Source organism: Colletotrichum tamarilloi, assembly GCF_030869305.1.
Source record: "Colletotrichum tamarilloi strain Tom-12 chromosome Unknown Scaffold_20.1, whole genome shotgun sequence".
Classification (NCBI taxonomy): domain Eukaryota; kingdom Fungi; phylum Ascomycota; class Sordariomycetes; order Glomerellales; family Glomerellaceae; genus Colletotrichum; species Colletotrichum tamarilloi.
In genome coordinates, this window is record NW_026849403.1 from 473,067 (window position 1) to 491,035 (window position 17,969).

Genomic DNA, 17,969 nt, shown 5'->3' on the forward strand with positions numbered 1-17,969 from the left:
GAGCTAAGGTAGGAAGACTGTCGGAATGGACGCGTGAGGTGGGTGAGGTGAGGTGCCCTGGCTGGAAGAAAAGTCTGGGTGCCCGCTCTTAGCACTAGTCAAGAACATCAGGCGTCCACGGTTCAGGGCTGTGAGAGTGTGGTTCCCATCCCCCTACAAGTCTCCGTCCGACTCTGCTTGGGCTGGCGCTGGTGCTTGCGATGGCTCCGTCCCGACTGGCTCCTGTTGGGTCTGACACTGGCGGGGATGGGAGGACTAAGAGCAAGGAGGAGAGTGACGAGCTCTTCTCTACTACTCCTATCTACATACTTACTGTGCAAGGTACAGAGACAGGTAGCAAGGTAAAGGGCTTATGGTTCATGGTTTAGTGAGATGCCTCATGTTCTCGACAACTCCCTGCTAAGGTACTGCCAGTTGCAGACTCGGACAACCTGGGCAAAGAGGCGTCTATTGCGTCCATTAAACCCTCGTGGAGCCAGCAGAGCACATGGAAGTCTAAGCTTTAGTGGGCCACAGGAACAGGCACTTCACTCCCAGTCCCCAGGAGCAAGTGAAGTTGGAGTTGGGCACTTAAGCATGGATCAGGACGGAGGGGGTCAAGCAGGAACAGGAACGCTGCATATGGCAAGTGAAGGATTGGCTCTGCATATACCTCACAGTATGTACTTTGCTCAGTTCCAAGTGGAGGCAGTAGTAAAGACAGGACAAGAGATGACTGAGTCTGGGCACTTGCTTTCCATCGAATAAGGTACTTAACATTGGATATCGGACATTGAGCAGAAGGGAAGGGCGCAACTGCCTCGGCACAACCACACAACTCAAAATAACCTCGAGCACGAACGGATGGAGGCACTTCAGACTCCCCTGCCATTGTTTTCGTTCATGCTAGTCTCTCGGATGAAATATGAACTGCATGCATGGCCTGGGCCCTGGGCCTATACGGCGCAGAGTGTAGCTTTTTGCGTGCGGAGCCTCTGTTGTACCTGTAGATAGGCTTTGGACTGGAGAGTACTAATATTGGTACCTTGACATATACTTCATATCAACAGCCATTGTAAGATAGTCTATAAGGGGGCCGAGACACTGCGACTGGACTCACTGGCGGGGGTCTTTTTTTTTTTTTTTTTTTTTTTTTAGACGAGGTGACAGGCAGCGGGACATTACCTGCATGCTGGGATTTTTCTTTGATTTCCCAAGTGGACTCGATGGTTGATTGCTATTCCCCCCTTGTTCCATTTTTCTTCTGTGGAAATACCGTTTGGAAAAGTGTCACTGGGTATAGATACCTCGTACTGTATCGGTACGGACGATGCTCTAGGTCCTCGTAGAACCCGGTACAACTGCTGGGAGGGGTGCAGGGCGAGGTGGGAAAACGGCAAAACGGGAACAAACGGCGCATTCCAGTACACTTCAACCCACCTCAACCCAAGGTACCTTGATCTTGAAGTAGAGGTAAGGTCGGTGAAAGACCGCCACCGAGGGATGTGCACTGATGGAGCATAGGGAGGTAAAGATAAGCTACACGAGGCTCCTTACGCACCATTCAGGTGTGACTTGGGCCTGCTCCGTATGCTCCTACTGACTGCTGTCCATGGGCTGTTGCTTCTCTGTGTGCACGAAGTATGTCTGTCCGTCGTCCGCCTTCCTACCTTAGTTCACGGCCTCACCGTCGTAGATGGAGGTTACCTGACGTTAGTTCCGTTCCGCAATCAAGGTGTCCGTAGGTACCCAAGGTAGGGAGGGTCCTCAGCACATTGGGTACTTGAGCTTGTGTCAACTTTTGCCGGCGGTGCAGTGTGAGAAAACCTTCACCAAAAGTACCTCCTCGAAACAGCAACCACAACCAGAGCAACCACCACAGTTACCAACACCTCCCTTTTCTGCATGTGCTTTTCTCTCCTCTCCCTCTCCCCTTCTCCTCTTGTCCGCACTTCATGCGCGTTCAAGAGCTTAAAAAAGTCGACACATCAACATCAGGGATCGGGCACATGCCTCGGTCCATCAGGCTCTAGACCAAGACATCTGTTTCTCTATCAACTTCTCCATCTGCCATCCACGAGATCACATATCTCATCGTCTTCGGGCCCACCCATGTTTCCGCCGCACACCCGCCTGTGACGAGACTGGGACTGTCTGCACCGTCCCGACTACGACCAGCAACCTGCGCCTGTTTTATTTCCGTCAAGCTGCTTGGACCGCACACACCCAGTCTCGTCTCCCCAGCAAGTACTGGCGACGCAGCTTGGCCACTGTATCCGTCCAAGAGCGATCTGGACGGCATTACTGCGTATGGACAGTATCGGACACGGCCTTCGATAACCACGTTTCCGGCGACTGGCAGATGATATTCACGAGGCGCCATCTGAGCGACCTGGCCCTCACTGCGAGGCAACACTCACCGGACACAGCTCGCCACCATAATCCATCACTTTGAGTGACGAACCGACTAGACATGCAGCAGTCACCTTACAGTGTGTATTGAGCTCTCTTGACACCTACTGTCCACAAGTACACCCTCGTAGTAGGGCACTGGCGCATCGCACCGGGATTAAACCGCGAAAATAACCCCAGCAAGGATGCGGCCCCCACGTCCCCAGAAAATGGCGTTCTAGAACAAATTGGTGTGTGCCTTGGCTTGGTGAGTTGGTCCGTCTCTGGTGGTGTTCGCCCCTGGGAGTTGGGAACCGGCAACCATCCACCTGCCACACCCAAACCCCAGCCCTGGCCCAGCTTAATTGCCAGTTGCGCTACTCATTGATTGCCTGTTCTCTAATTCTGAATTGACAGATAGGAACCGGCCGAGTCCAACAGCCATTCGTGCGGGTGTCACAAGAGCCCCAAAATCACCCCCTGGCCACGGCTTTTTACGGCTTGCGACAGCCAGGCAGAAAGAGAGACGATGCTTACGGATACCTTGGCCCGGGACGGAGGTCGACATGCTTGTGTCGGTGATTTGGGGGCTATGTATCCGTAGCACTGCCCTGAATGTGCTGTCTCAACTGCGTCTTCCGGTCAACCTTCCATCCCGAAGCAAGCCCGCCGGCCATCTTGTTGGGACGATTTCCGGCCGCCGTCTCGATTTGGTGTGCCTCACTTGGCTTTCTATACCCTGCATCCCAGTCTGCCAGGGCATTGACAAGGGACGATTATCCCTAGCAAAGTTACCATAGAGCTGTCTGGTGCCACAGCAATCCATCATTTCGGTCGCGTGCGAGCCGGCGCATCTCCCACTGGTCCAAACCTCGCGCTGGCCGAGACAATGTGCACCAAACTCCAGGGTATCAGTCATGGTTCTTCGACGTTTGAGGCGAACCGTTCACCGATAAGTCCTCGGTGTTCTCACCGCTCGCTACCTTGTCATCAGCCATGAGTCGATATTTCTGACAACTGGCGGGACTCTGGAGCGGCTTCCGGCGCAAGGTCCATCTTTGCGGAGGATCGAAAGTGTGTAGGTGACAAAGGGGAGAGAAGTGAAAAAAATCGTTTGCAGCGAGCTCCATTCGCCCGCATTTTGGGCCTCTCTGCGAAAATTCAATTACCAGACTACATATGCAAAAAGACTTGTCGTGGTAATCACTTTGCAGCCCCTTATTGTGCCTCGCTGCCCGAGTAGCTAAGACAAAAAGTCTGGGGAACCAATATCGGACCGGGCAGCTTGCTTTTCCCGACCTCGCGGTCCCGTTCCGTTCCCCAACTTCCCCTTGTCCCCGTGGTCTTCTGATCTCATTCAATGCGGGGGAGCATCCGAGAACCACGTCGTGTGACCAGGTGCCGCGACCTTGCGACACCACAGCTCCTCCCCAGAACAACCATACATGGAGCCATTGGCTAATCACTTGATGAAGAGTCCGAACACAACCGCCAGCCGCTGCTACTTTCGGGGGAGTGGAAACGCTGTTCCCGTCTCACTCACACGCGACACCATGGTGGAGGACGAAGATCACCTCTTCTGTCGCCTCATTTCCCCGTCTGGCAAGCCCATCCCATGTTGGTCGTTTCGTGGGAAGACATTGACCCAGCCAAAGACGAACTTTTGCACCACCGAATGAGGTAAAAAATGACAACAGCCGAAGTTCCCTGACACCATTGTCAAATAGTAGCATTGCGCTACGTAACGCTAACGAAGTCGAATTTCGACACGCCCGCCTGATGCAGGCACAGCGTTGGGACACATAGTCTCTTTTCTCCGCCTTTTTCCAGCCGACGGACGATACGCGATGGCATGAAAGGCCAAGTCAACTTCGTAGTCAGGCGGGCCCCATTCAACGACGTGTAATTGAGTGGGACGATGGTTTAAATCACTGCGCCAATGACTACTCCCGAAGCCGCTCACCGACTGTAAAGCTAACACTTCACCGATGAGGGGGGTGAGCCATGAATCGTCAAGGCCCGCTTGGACTCTGGGGTATCGTCCGCCATGACGTTGTTTGGATTTCTTCTCGAAGCACTCGTCTGACAGGGGGGGGGGGGCGGACGGGGGTTTAGGGCGATGGAAATGTTACAATGCTATTGTGCGCAGCAATCTCTCTCGCAAGCGCGAGCCCCCGAAGGCCTTTGATGACGGACCGTTTTCTAGCGCGTCTGTCAAGAACGGTCTTCTCTTCATGGCCCATGGGGAAATAAAGGTTCCAGGCAGCTACGGATGTCTTTGCTTCTGGTTGGGAACTTTGGGCTCGGCTTCCTCAGTAGGGACCGAGTCCGCAACGTACCTTTTGTGCGTTCCGGATCGATCGACGCACCACCGGCAAGTGTTTTCGGGAAGGGGGAGAGGCGAGGAGGAAGATGAGCCGAACAAGTGCTTTGCATCCTCGGCTTCTCGAATGCCACTTGCCTCGTGGGAGATTCTTTTCCCAGGTGGCTCTCTCCCGAAGCTCTCGCTCTCTGCCGAAGTTCTCGGATGGGTGTCAGCTGAGCAGTTGGCAGAGCGGAGAGGACCTGAGTCTTACACTCTACGACCGAGGAGATGGAGGGGCACCCGTAAGATTGAGAAAGGCCCACGCTCGACGCTGAGGTTGCAGTTCCTACGGCCGAGGCATCGTGGTAGGAGGGTGGGTGTGAGCTCCAAACTCAGCTCTTCCGCTTGGACCTCGGAGGAAAGGAGGCAGAAGACTGGACCAACGAGAACGGTGAGACTTGGACTAATGACCGTTTACCACATGGATAGCTGCCATCTAGGCAGTACTGCTAGAATCCCGTTTCGTCGCTCTCTTGCTACTCTTGGAATTCGAGTTCTAGTCAGGTTGGGAAAAGGGAAAAAATAATATGACCAAAACACCAGGAGTCATCGAATTCCAACATCACGTCTGGGAATCTAGTACGCCGGATCTTTCCTCATTCCAGTGAAGGGACTGTCGAGTAGAACCTGGCCTGCTATTTCCCCCTTGGATATGGAGACACCAATCTTTATCGATACATCATGCAAACTCTCATCCATACTTGACGAAGATGCGTCGCCGCCAAGGACGGGGGGGGGGGGGGGGGAGGCATCCGATTTCTGATTTCCAACTAGATGACAACACCTAGGTAGCTCTCGTGTGGGCTTGGGCGGAAGTGCCATTGACTTGATGTTGAATGTATTTCCGTTGGCATTCAACTCGGGGGTGTTCATCATAACACCCCTCATCACAGCACGTTACGTGGAACAAAAACGGATCACCGCCCCCAGACAAGATCATGTTGTGATGAGAAAACACACATCTCTGCATTCGAACCATACCCCGTAGTTACTGTTTGGTATCATAATAGACAAAAAAAAAAAACTACCAAAAAGAAATCAAGTCCCCGGTGCTTGTACATATCCCATTCTCTTCCACCCTCGTTTCGTTGCCCTCCATTGTGGTGTGTGTGTGTGTGTGTGTGTGTGTGGTACTCCTCCTCCCCGTGTCCCCAAATCATGTTTTCCATCGTCCTTGAAGAAGAGAAACTCGCTTCTCGTAAAGCGGCGCTCTTCTCATACGCGTACAAATAATGAAAGAAAAGTAAAGGTTTGTTACAAGTGTGTGTTGTAACATGCATGTGTGTCGTGGTACGGAAGCAGCAGTTGCTTGACTCCTTTTTTGCACATGCTCTATGCCAGAAGCCTCCTTCAAAACGCCCGCTCCCACTTGTGACTTTTGAATGTGAGGAAAAAGAGTGAGCAAGCCAGTCCGCTTCTTGGGGTAGACGAGCTGGGTCATTATTAAGTTAAAGTGAAAGGTGCTGAGCGACCAAACTTTCTTTGAGGGTCGTATGCCAAAAAAGGGGAAAATTGCAACAAAATTGAGAATGAGGGCCTAGGTGACGGCCAGTGTAAGTAGCGTTGGGGAGGCCGAGTCAATAGCATACCCCAGACGACTAGTCATCAAGCTTGAACATCCGCCTGAGCGTGCCAAACTTTTTCTTCTTCTTGCCCGAGGGATCCAACTGGACGCTCACTTGGTCTTCTTGGTACCCTGAGGTAAGTACCTGGTTGGTGCTCCTGCGCTTCATGAACGTCGGCCTGGACGCGTCCACAGGCTTGTTGTTATCAGCCGTCATCGGCCGCTTTTCATCGTCAAAGTTCTCCTCGACGAGCGGCCAATTCTCCATGGGTAGCTTCTGGAGCTTCGAACCGTTTGTGCCACGCAGAGCCGAGATTTCCGAGGCGCTGCGCTCGAGTTTCGTATCCATCCTGGCACCGCTCTCGGCGGCGGCGGGTCGAGAGATCTTCCCGGCATCAGAATCCTTTCTGCGCCGAAGGATAGAGAGGAAGCTGCCTCTGCGTTCGTGATTCGGTCTGGTACTAACAGCAGGAGCTGTGGATGACTCCGTAAGCCCTCCACGAGGAGATCCGGAAGACGGCAAACCCTGGCCGTCCGATTGAGACTTCACCAGGCGGCCGCTAGCGCCAGAAACCTTCCTCGGAGATAATTTAGGCTTCTGCAAAACAGGCGGCGGTGACGCCTCCTCGTCACTGCTGTCAGGCAGGTCGGGAGAATCTTCTGCCTTTTCGTCGTATCGCGGAGGAGGAACCTTCATTGCAGCCGCCGCAGCAGAGCTTGATGCGCGCATACTCTTGGGCATGTTGTGTGGCGCGGGTGCAGGCGCTGTCTTTTCATCTTCGTCACTAGAGTCGACAAATCGGCTGCGGAATCCAGAAGGCCCAGCATCTTCTTCGTCGCTGGAGTCGCCAAAGCGGCTCTTTCCAGGTTTTCCAGTCACCTTCTTAGAAGATGACTTACCGAAAGACGGCAAGCGCATGCGACGCATGCTTCCGTCGCTCGAATCACTCCGCAGCGTGCCTCGCATAGTTGTACGATTGCCCATACTGATCGGTGGCTGAGACGGCGATGCAGGTGGAGACATTGACCGGAGGCTGAAGCGCGAGTTCCTACCAGCTGCGGCCTGCTCGACCTCTCCGTTAGATCGCATCGATTTTCGGAAGCCAAATCCTTCCTGCCTCGGTCGAGACCGTCGGAAACTGGTCTCGCTGGAATCGGACCCGCGTCGACGAGGTGTTGACTGCATTGCTGCCTGCATAGCTTTCGCCATCTCTACGCTGGACATGTTGCTGTCCATAGAAAGGTGCTTGGAGCGAACATCCCGACTGGCCAGTGTTGCCGAGTTTGCTCGTTGCTGGGGAGCAGGCCCTGATTGAGATGAGCCGTTCTGTCTCATAGACTTTCTCATACCTCCAGCAGCCGCAGCTTGTGCTTGATGAGAGCTTTGAGGAGCCTGATTGTCCGATCGCATCGACTTTCGCATGCCAGAATTCGTGGCGGCGGACGGCTGAGTCGGTGTACCGCGCATTGTCTTCTGGAGTCTGCCATTAGCTGGCGCAGCCTCTTGACCCTGCCGTCCTCGCATAGTCTTCCGAATAGCGATTGGAGGCTCTGCTTCATCTTCTTCATTGGGGGCTCTCGTTCCAGGTTGAATTTGGTAAACGCGCTCGGGGTTGATAGAGGCCTGCTGTTGTTCAACTGGGTCGCTCTTGCGAACAGACTTCTTCCTCTTGGGTTTCACGGGCTGGATGACCTCTTCGAGATCGCCTTCGGCCCCAGCTTCCTCCAGCGCCTCTTGCTCAAGTTGCTTTCGCTTGTCGCTTGTCAGTCCCTTCCAGTAGAGCTTGGCCTTCTCCCACTCGTCCTCTGGTTGCTGCGAGCTGCTTGACACCTGTGAAACCTCAGGCGCGTGGTGTGCTCCCGAGACATCAACGTCACGAGCAGTCTCCTGATGCGAGTCTGCCAGAGCTTTCTGGTAAAGCTTCTGAGAAACCTTGTCAGAAACAGGTGATGCGACGACGGCATCGAGAGACATGAACCCATCGCCGTCGATATCTGATAGATCTTCGTATGCGTCACTGTAGATGCTATCGCCTTCGGACGCAGATTCGTCGGTGGGAACAGAGTGAGGAATAGCCTCTACGGGTGCCTTGACTGTGCCATTGGACACTGCAGTCGTTGTCGGCTGATCGAGCTTTGTCACATCTGTACGAGGCACAGCGCGGGCATGCACAACGTTGTCTTCGCTGTCGTCATTTGGGAAGCCTCCCGGTACGTCAAAGTAACTTGGACCTGACTGGCTGGCCGGACCGTTGGTAGCTGCCTCTCTGGGAGTCGGTGTCGGCTGAATGACGGAGATGGAAGGGACGAAGTCTTCTTGCCGTTCAGCGTGATTCCCATGCACAAGATCTGTCGAATATTGTGGCTGGTCGAGCAATTCAGGATGGTCGGCAATGATCTCTTCCTTGACTTGAGCAGGAGGCAACGTTGGCGCGGGCTCCTGGATAACCTCTGAATCTTGGAAAACCTCCGTCTCATCTTCGTCTTCAGAACTCGTGCTGCTGGGCGAATAATAGCCGCTCCCTTCCATCGACGTGACCACGGGCGGCAAGGGCTCTCTGAATCTCGATATGTTTGCAGGGTTCCTAGCCGTCTGCTCTTGAAGATGAAGAATCGAGCCAACATTATGGTCGCTGGACTGTCCAAGTGGGATCGACCGGTCTGGCGTGCGTTCCGGGGTATCTGGACCAGATGTCGTCGGCGATTCAGTGGGCCGGACAAGTGGCCGCTCCTCTTCACTGTCCCGCGGCATCTTCTCACGGACGCTGCCGAATGTGGGCAGAGCCGGTCGCGGCTGCATAACCTCGTCTTCATCGAGGGCAACCGCATCTTTCTTCCGGCTTCTACCCAGGTGGTTGTACCAATGTCTCTTCGTGTTTTGAGGACTCAGAGGAAGGGGTGGGTCCAGCTCGGGCTTTGCAGCAGATTGTCCTACGACCTTGGTGTTCTCATCGTCAAAGCTGACCCGTACGCTCTTTTTACGCGGCATCGGCGCCTCCACTGCGGTGGCCTCACTACCGAAACGGCTTGGCCCGGACGCTTCAGAGCCCTCGTCTGACGGTGAGGCACCACGAGATGGACTAATTGAGTGTTTCATGGCGGACTTTCGAGGAGAGACGGATCGCGGAGGAGGCTCGTGCCTGATGGCTAGTTGATCTGCGCCTAATGCGAAGCGGGCTGATCTTGCAGGACTGCTTGAGTGCGCACGTCCATTCCTAATACTGCCATGCTGCTTGAGTTGTGGAGGGCTGGGTTGCCTTTGAGACGGCATCTGTGCTGGAGCTTCGACCGCTGTGCTTTCGGATGACAGCGTTGGTGCAGGCGCTGAGGACCTCACGGGTACTGCATCAAGAACATCAGAAACATCGTGGCGAACTGCCGGTTGCTCGGCTTCGGCCTCGTAGGAGTCCTCAAAGTCGTCCTCAGATTCCTCCTTCACCATAGAAGGCTTCCTTCCTAATATGGGAGCACCTTGGCGGGGTTCCGAATGCGGTAGAATCGTAGCACCATCACTTTTACGTACATCCTGCACAATCGGCTGCTCTACCTCGGGTTGGGTTGCCGGTTGCGCGTAAGCTGGTTCAGGTCCACGTTGAGAAGGCTGTTTGGTGGTTTCGACAGGTGATGGAGACGGTTGCTGGTGCGTCGGCACAGTCTTCGGCGGCATAGTCCTCTCGACTTGAGAATGCTTTTGTTGCTCAGGTGCGCCGGTAGGAACCCGAACTTGCAATTGTTGCTTCTGGGCTGGTGCCGGTGCCGGTGCCGGTACGGGCGTGGGCGTGGGGGTGGGCGAAGACTCATCAGTTGGTACCGCAGTGCCTTGCGCTCTACCCATTGTACCTTTGGTCAAGTGGGAACCACTTCTGGACAGTTCTTGCTGGTGTTTTGACTTCTTGACGGGTTTCTCAGCAGCATCCCGAACTTTCTGTTCGCTTACCAGCAGGTTCACCCTAGGAACCATCCTCCTTGAATTGGGGTCATAAACAAGTGATTGGGTTTCCGACGCCGTCGTGTTGCGCGACGCTGCTGATTCTGTTCGGCGGGGTGAGACAAATCGCTGGCTACTTGTCATTGACATGCTCTCGACGGTTGGTGATGCCGGGGGCGATGCGCCTGGCACCCTCGGATATGAAAAGTTTATAGAAGAAGTTGGGCTTACAGCTCCCGGGCGAGATTCTGGAGAGGCGACGCGCATTTGGGCATCCGACGTTCTCACGTTGGCCAAGTTGCCCTCGTGTGCGGCCCCAAACCACGATCCGGCGCCATCTTGTTTCTTCTGACTCGCTACGCGGAACGGCTGCATCTGTAGACTCGTCGACCTCTTGTGGGAGGAGCTCTGGCTCGTGATGGATCGTACGTCGTCCGGGATGTTCGGGACCGGCGGCGCATCGGCGGCAGCAGCGACTGGTGTTCGGTGTGGTGAAGGTGAGCGGAAGGTGCGTTCCGTCATGGAGCTCTGGCTAGGCGATCGATGCAGGTCCCGTTGAAAATCCTGGCTTCGCTGCGACGAGACCGATCGACTGCGCCTTTGTGTTCGCTTTGTTTGTACTTCGGCTACGTTGATGGGCGTCGTAGGTCGTGATCGCAAAGCGGCGGCGGCGGCGGCAGATGACAGAGACGAGCTGGATGCGCGTCGCGCGAATGCTGAGGCAGCTGCAGTAGCAGCATTAGGGTTTGCGGTTGCGGCGGTCAATGGCTAGATGGCAACAGGATCAGTTGTGAACCGCAGACTCCGAGCAGGAAGGTAGCGCAAGTCGCATGGGAGCAAATGCTCTTGGTGGTGGTGAAGAACAAACATGCAGCAAGCCGGTGCGGTGAGAAAACTATAAAGCTGAAAAGCATCAGTCGGCACAATGACGACATACCTGATTGGCCTGACGGTGCCTTCGCGAACCTCCAAACATGTTTGCTTTGGGTTCGGGAATATTGATCAACGGCGCAAGGCCTGAGATGGTTTCGTAGCAGGTTGCATGGGATTAAAGGTGAAGTAGGAGAAAAACGGAAGCGCAGGAAGAAAAGTAAGTAGAAAGAAAAAGGTAGACTGAGGAACAAAGGCCACAGGGAGATAGCTTGGATGACTCTGGAGAGTTGGAGTTTTTCCTGAGGAGGCCGAGAGATAGAGAAAGAGAGGGCGTAGGGTGGTGGTGTTGGTGGACGTCTGCGCCTTTGAGTAGTGATGTTCTGGGGGGGGGGGGGGGGGGGGGGGGCGGGGGGGGGGGGGGGGGGGGTGGGGGGGGGGGGGGGGGGAGGGGGGGGGGGGGGGGGGGGGGGGGGGGGGGGGGGGGGGGCGGGGGGGTCGGGGGGGGGGGGGGGGGGGGGGGGGGGGGGGATGGGCGAGCTGTGGTGGGAGATGTGGTGGATCAGAGGGATGGACGTGGATGGGACGGGATGCGATGGGATGATGACGGAAGAGGTGAGTCGGGTTCGGCCACGATGGGGTGGGAGGGGCCCCTGCTCTGTGCGCCGCTTTCATTTCACGTTTTTTTGCTCCCATTCCATTCCTGTCAGTACATTATCCACTCATTATTACCTATCCGTACATACTACGTACAGAGAGAGTAAGGTACCTACGGATACAGAATGACAGCAGAACGCGACGCAGAGGCAGCGAGCGACCTGCACCTAACCGCTGCTGGCTGAAGGCTTCTTCTTTCTGCTGGAATCACCCTTGTTTCGGCTCTGCCGCTTTTCTGCTTTGGGACGACGCCATGCCGGGTCTGGCCCAAGTGTCTCAAAGAAAGAGGGTGCCAATCCGACGGGCCCTGCTGCTAAAAATTCAGATGCCCATGCCCATGTCGAGCTGGCCTGGCGCTGGGCAGCGGCAATGCAGCGGGGTTGGGAGCTGTTGCTACCTTTGCTCGCGGTGCTGGCAGTTCCTTCGCTCGCGGTGCTGGCTACTGTACCTACCTTCACAGTACTTACCGAGGGCGATCTACTACGACGTTTTGTGGCAGCTTCGATGACCTGGCGACCCTGTGTCTCCCAGGCATTGGTCCACTTCCATCCGAGAAAAGACAAGACTCAAGCAAAACTTCGGCCCAAGATGATGCTACTTGGGGGGTTGGATGCTGGGAAATACCAACAATGCCGTCGTCATCAAAACACAGCTCACACAGCCGAAAACTGTCCCGTCACCGGTATACCTACTATACCCAAGTACAGAGATATCGCGCCAGTTATCACAATTACTTACCCAGTGTCGCAATGGACTCATGGACCACGCATCAATCTGGGACGTCTATCTGTTTCCATTGTCCCCTTGTCCAACCCCCGACGATCCATCCGTCGTGCCTGAGAAGTCTGCCCAGAAGTCTCACGTCTTTGAAGGCACAGGTCCTACCGAACCAACTAATCGAGTCTCGGCTGTTGTGGTGAGGCAGCCACGGCAGCCAACCGAGGAGCCGGTCTTCTTCTTGTCTTTCGCAATCCAAAAGCCCTTTCCCAGTGTTCCGTGGTTCCCATGAGCTATGGTCCCCATGGAGGCGGCTCAGCCAATGGCAGGAAGTACTACCAGCACCACCGCCGCCTGTGGGTGTACATACCAAACTATGTACACGACCACATCCACCGACGGATACGTCAAAGTTCCAGAGTGCCGAACCTCATGTGGAGTGGAGTAGCTGATCGACGTCCTCGCAGAACCTTGAGCCCGGGGGGGCTTGCGTTGCGGTGCGGTGGGTGGATGGGACAGGGTTGTTTCAGGCCTGGCCCGACTGACAGCGAAGCTTTTCCAGTTCTCTCTTCTCTGCTCTGTTCAGTCTCCAGCTCCCTCCCGAACCTCCGTGATCCACCCCTGGCCTGTTTCCTAGTGGACTCTGGGTGTTATGATTTGGAACTCTCCGGCGCAATCCCGCCGACGGCTTGCGCGGAAATGGCTTTAGCGGATGGTGGGAAGCTTGATTTCAGATCTTGTCTGTTCTCATTCTCCCTGGTTTACGTTAGACGCGCTGCCCTGATTGAGGCTTCGCGATAGTTGAACATGTTCTCAAATGTCGAAAGAGAAGATACTTGATGATACCAATGCGATTCGGAGTGACTCTCCGAAGATGCCCCTCCGACGACCCCAATAACACCCACTACCGACAGCTCCATCATCCCCCCAGAGAATGACACATCATCAGCCTCCAGGGTCTATGCATGCTCCCTCAAGCCGCAATGATCTGCCACGCAGGGAAACGGAAAGAAACGAAAGAGAAATTAAAAAAAAAAAAAATCTCCTCAACCGTCGACGCAGTCCCAGCTCCCAGAGGACCCAAACATTCCCCAGGCGGATAGCGCGGTCAGAGCCCTCTACGGTAGCGTTGGAATCCGGTCTTTTACGCTGCGACATCCGCCGGTAGGCCAAGCCATCTCTGTTCTAATTCCCACCTCACGACAAAAGTTCTAAATATGAAAGAGCCCAAAAACAGATATGGAAATCAATGTTTTGGGATAGTTTCCTATGCTTCAAAATCTCCATGTTACTCGCTTACCAATTCACCTCTCCTTGGTTCGTGAGGAAACGAAGGCCAAGCTGCAACCCAAGCAACATGAGTGAGGCGGACTAGGAGCAGCTGGAAAACTCCGAATAATGACGGAGACATGGTCTGAAGGAGCTGCTTAGTGAGGCAATGTTCTGCAATTAATGAGTCGTTAGCTTTAGGGTCGCGATGGAGGAGGCTAGACCTACCGCTAGTACAACCTTAGTCAGTGCAGACATCCGTGACGTCATACCTCGAGGGTGCATCGAGCTACGGGTCTTTCCAATGAACCTTGTGCCTGAGGTGGTGAAAGTTCATCAAAGATACCCTTGAACATCGTTCGGTAGAGAAAGTCGCAAACAACAAGAGGAAATTCAGGTAAGGGTGTCAATTCTGCTGGGGAAGACTTGATGTAGTCTAGGGGCAAGGGGTGTGTGTATGTATTTTTGACAAGTAACCTTCACGAGGCGTTTGACAACCTCCCGTCTCCCTTTCCTGAGCCTCAAAAGTCTAGACCTGGCTGGACCAATATCCATCCTGACCCGCTGATTAAAGTTCCAAGCCTCCTTCAACAGCTTTCCAAATGGACAACAGAACGAGCTTGATTCTGAGCTCGACGGTCTGTTGGAAGGCATGGGCAATGCTTGGTGCGTTCCATCATCGTGGCATAGAACTCGAACTCTCTGAGACGAGTATTGCCTTGTTTTTTTCTGGTATTTTCGGTTGTTAACTTCAATTGCTGAAAATGGTGGTCGCTAGTGATAGTAACATTTTGATGATGAGGGCGTATTCCAAAGGGTGGCTGAAAGGCGCCTTTGTCCAAACCCAAGTTGATGGGTCATGATACTTCCAATATCATCAAGCAATGTCCAAGTAGGTTGGTGCTTCCTTCACTTGCCAGCCAACCGACCAATGATCAGCCTCCGATGCTGAGACCTGTGAGGCCAATGCTGTGTTGTTGTATTGATGCGATAACGGGTATAATGAAGTATGGGTAAGTGAAAGAGACCACGTGCGGTCACCAAAATCACAGTGCTGTGCACCCCAGGAAGCCCGCGAGTGGACCTCTTCAGTCAACTGCCTCGCCGGGGTCATCCACCTCATTCTGGTCTCCGCCGCAATCGCTGCAGGTTGTATGTGGGCAAGTACACTCTTGGTCTGGGTCGTCGCTGAGCAACATCGGCGGGTCGTCTTGAGAGTATGTATCTTCAAAGTCTTCGTCGTTGTGATAGTTGCCATTCGGATAATCGTCAAGATAGTCATCGCCAGGACTGGAGGTGCTCTCATCGGGGCCCATAGGAGCATGAGCGCCTTGGTCCTCGGTGTGGTTATGAGATGGTGTTGTCTTGGCGGGGGACTTGGCTTGCTTCCTGGCCTTTCTGCCCTTGGTTTTGGCCTTCTCCAAAAGTCGCTTCCGCTCTGACTCCTTCTCGCGGGCTTTCTTGTCCTTGATCTCGTATTGCCGAATCAAGGCATAAGGAGGCGAGCCAAAGATTCTCTCGTACTCGCAAAATTCGCAAATCCACATATCCTCAAGCTTGGGTGGATTTTTGTAGTATTTCTCCTCGGCTTCCTGACGACGTGACTTGGCTGCGTTACGCAATTCCTTCTCAGCAAGCTGACGCCGCTTCTTCTTTGACATGGCCCGGGGAGCCTTCTTGCCAGCAGGCGCAGGATCGCCTGAGCCAGTTTCCGTGCCGGCGGCATCTGGCGTAGTCTGTGTCGCCATCGAGGCGTGCCTGGGTTGTCTGGGGTATCCGGGGTGGGAGATCGCAGGATCAGTTCCGGGCCAGTGAGGCTTTGGAACTGGGGAGTCGCAAGTGAAGGTGAATTGAGTGGCAGTGGGGCTAGATTTGACGCTGGAGGATTGCTGGTGGAGGAGGCTCACGTTTTCCTGACCCGGAGCTGAGTGGACCTTTTCTGCATTCGCAATGGCACTCGAAATGATGCCGGGATGTTCGTCTGTAGATGTAAGAATTAGCGGCGCATCCCAGAAACGCAGCGTTGCGATAAATACGCAAAACAATGCGGATGCTGTGATCGCTGTGGGAAAGGTCGAGGTGAAGGAGCTGAGAAGCTGGTGTTTGTACTCAAGGGCGTGGATGCCTGCGTTTGGAATCAAAGGGTGCAGGAGCAATCTACTGTGAGGTGCAGCTGCCGCCTTCCCTTTCATTCAACAGCAACCAACCCAGCCACCAAGCACTACAGCATCCCATCAGGCGTCTTTCGCCTCTCCCATCTGGTTTCCGTCTTTAATACACAGGGATCAGATCTTCACACTTACTTGGCGTTGCCCATTGAGGCGGCCGGATCTTGGCTCCTCTGCCCACCCAGTTGTTTGTTGCGTCAGATAGAGCCCTAAGTGGACTTCTGCCATTTCTTGATCTTCCAAATCTGCCTCGTCCTGGTCCTGAGATGCCTTGATTGTTTCCAACAAAACTTCCAGCGCCATAGTATGACGGCGATATCGATCCAGCGAGTTCACCATGGTCGTTTGACGGAGACATGACTGTTGATACACCTATAGAGTTGATATCACCCATGGAGTGCACACCAGATAGTGTCGAGTCTCCAGCAGTCGGAATCTTCCTCTTCTTCTTGTTATTGGTGTTCTCGAACGATTCGTACCCATCTGCTGAGGATGTTGTCGAAGGTGGCGGCTGAGGACTGGGGTGCTTGGAGTGTTCCGGTTTCGGAGGCTTCGTTGAGACGCGGTTGAGTATTTCTGGATGTGAACGCCGAACCACTTTGCTGCTGCTCAGGGCTAATTCCTCCTCGTCACTCTCTCCAATCGCTGGTGTTCCTCGGGTTGCTCCTCCATACCCTCCATTACCTCGACTCGCACCGTTCAAGCCTCCTGCCCTGAAGGGCATCTCATCTCGCACGATATTTGGGTAGTAGAACAGAGGACTACTGTTGTGGTTTGCAGGGGGGTAGTCGATGGAGTCCGCCACCTCGGGAGAGAGGCGTTCCCTCAAGCGACGCTTCGGCAAAGGACGAATCGGTCTCTGGGGGAATAGAGAGGAAACGCTTTCGGGAGACATTGTTCGATTATGACCTGCTTCCGCATAAGAACCATCGAGGTTAGCAAGCTTCTCGGTCGAATGGTAAAGCCTCAGGCCGGTGAGTTTCAAAGGCGCATGACCTGTGCAGTCGGCCGCCACAGCCAGCTCCAGAGTCTCGAGCGCCGGCGAAGCAGCGCCTGACATTCGCCGGAGGGTTATAGTGGCAGCATCCTTCGAAAGCAGTGGTCGAGAAGGTGGGTATGGCAAGGTGGTGGCGGGAGTTGAACTTGGAGAAGAGCGACGCATACCCATAACACCTCATGCTACAAGCCATGCAAGGCAGGCCAACGCGGACAGGGCGATTCACGTTACGAAGCTTGAGGCTGCTAGCAGTGCGACGACGGGGTTCGTATTGGTGTTGCTGAAGCAAAAAAAGGCTCTCGTTCGGTGGTGGGTTGGGAGGTTCGAGAGGAGGGGGGGGGGGGGGGTATGGATCCGTATTAAATGCGGGAGGAGCTCGTAACCCTTGATTCCTGAGTTTGCCCAACCATCAGCGTATGTCGGCAATAGAGAGCTGGCCCAACGACAAGCCAGACAAACATATGCTGCACGTTCAACCAGGTCCGATCGATAGTTTCCTCCTACCCTTGAACGAATCAAGGGAGGGCTGCGCAAAGAGGCTCAGGTAAGGTACGAGCGGACCTCTACTTGTTCGCCAGAAGAGGGGAGCGGGCATACCAACTCGGTCCACCAGAATTCGGCCGGGTTTGCTCCGTGTTCGACTTTGGGCACCCAAGAGCTAGAATAAGCAGAGTGTGCAGTCAGGCGCAAAACACTGTTCAGGTAAAATGCAAAGGCGGCTGCTAGGTTGCTCGAGCTCTGAACGAAGTGTGGGAAAGTCAGCGTTGGTACCGAATTTCCCAGCTTTGATTGCTAATGACAGCATTTGATAATGTCTGGTGTGTGATTAGGAGACGTAGGTCAACGAGGGCCGGTCGAAACGCATTAGATAAGCAAGCCAGGGCTCCGCTGCGGATGGACTGGTCGGGGTGGGAGGTTGGGGCGGGCCTTTGGGGGGGGGGGTTACCTGATGGATCCAGAACCCAAAGCTCGAGGCGGACAGGCGAGAGAAAGTGACGACGGAGCGACGGAGCACGGAAGGGTTTAAAGTGATTGAGGTGGAAGTGGAAAGAGAAGGGTTGCAC

General features: G+C 54.5%; 4 protein-coding genes across 4 annotated transcripts; 2 read left to right on the forward strand and 2 right to left on the reverse strand.

Annotated features, from left to right (window-relative positions):
• Positions 1-372: 372 nt before the first annotated feature.
• On the forward strand, positions 373-747 carry CTAM01_06957 (uncharacterized protein; the record flags this gene model as incomplete). The annotated part of the gene is made up of 1 exon (XM_060522982.1): positions 373-747. One exon carries the CDS (start codon positions 373-375, stop codon positions 745-747), a length of 375 nt encoding a protein of 124 aa, XP_060382484.1.
• A 5,586-nt stretch (positions 748-6,333) lies between these two features.
• On the reverse strand, positions 6,334-11,203 carry CTAM01_06958 (uncharacterized protein; the record flags this gene model as incomplete). The annotated part of the gene is made up of 2 exons (XM_060522983.1): positions 6,334-10,995; positions 11,165-11,203. 2 exons carry the CDS (start codon positions 11,201-11,203, stop codon positions 6,334-6,336), a joined length of 4,701 nt encoding a protein of 1,566 aa, XP_060382485.1.
• Positions 11,204-13,432: 2,229 nt separating this feature from the next.
• CTAM01_06959 (uncharacterized protein) lies at positions 13,433-13,734 on the forward strand (the record flags this gene model as incomplete). The annotated part of the gene is made up of 2 exons (XM_060522984.1): positions 13,433-13,635; positions 13,698-13,734. The coding sequence occupies 2 exons, from the start codon at positions 13,433-13,435 to the stop codon at positions 13,732-13,734; spliced, it is 240 nt and encodes a 79-aa protein (XP_060382486.1).
• A 1,094-nt stretch (positions 13,735-14,828) lies between these two features.
• Positions 14,829-17,076, reverse strand: CTAM01_06960 (uncharacterized protein; the record flags this gene model as incomplete). The annotated part of the gene is made up of 2 exons (XM_060522985.1): positions 14,829-15,721; positions 16,044-17,076. The coding sequence occupies 2 exons, from the start codon at positions 17,074-17,076 to the stop codon at positions 14,829-14,831; spliced, it is 1,926 nt and encodes a 641-aa protein (XP_060382487.1).
• Positions 17,077-17,969: the final 893 nt, after the last annotated feature.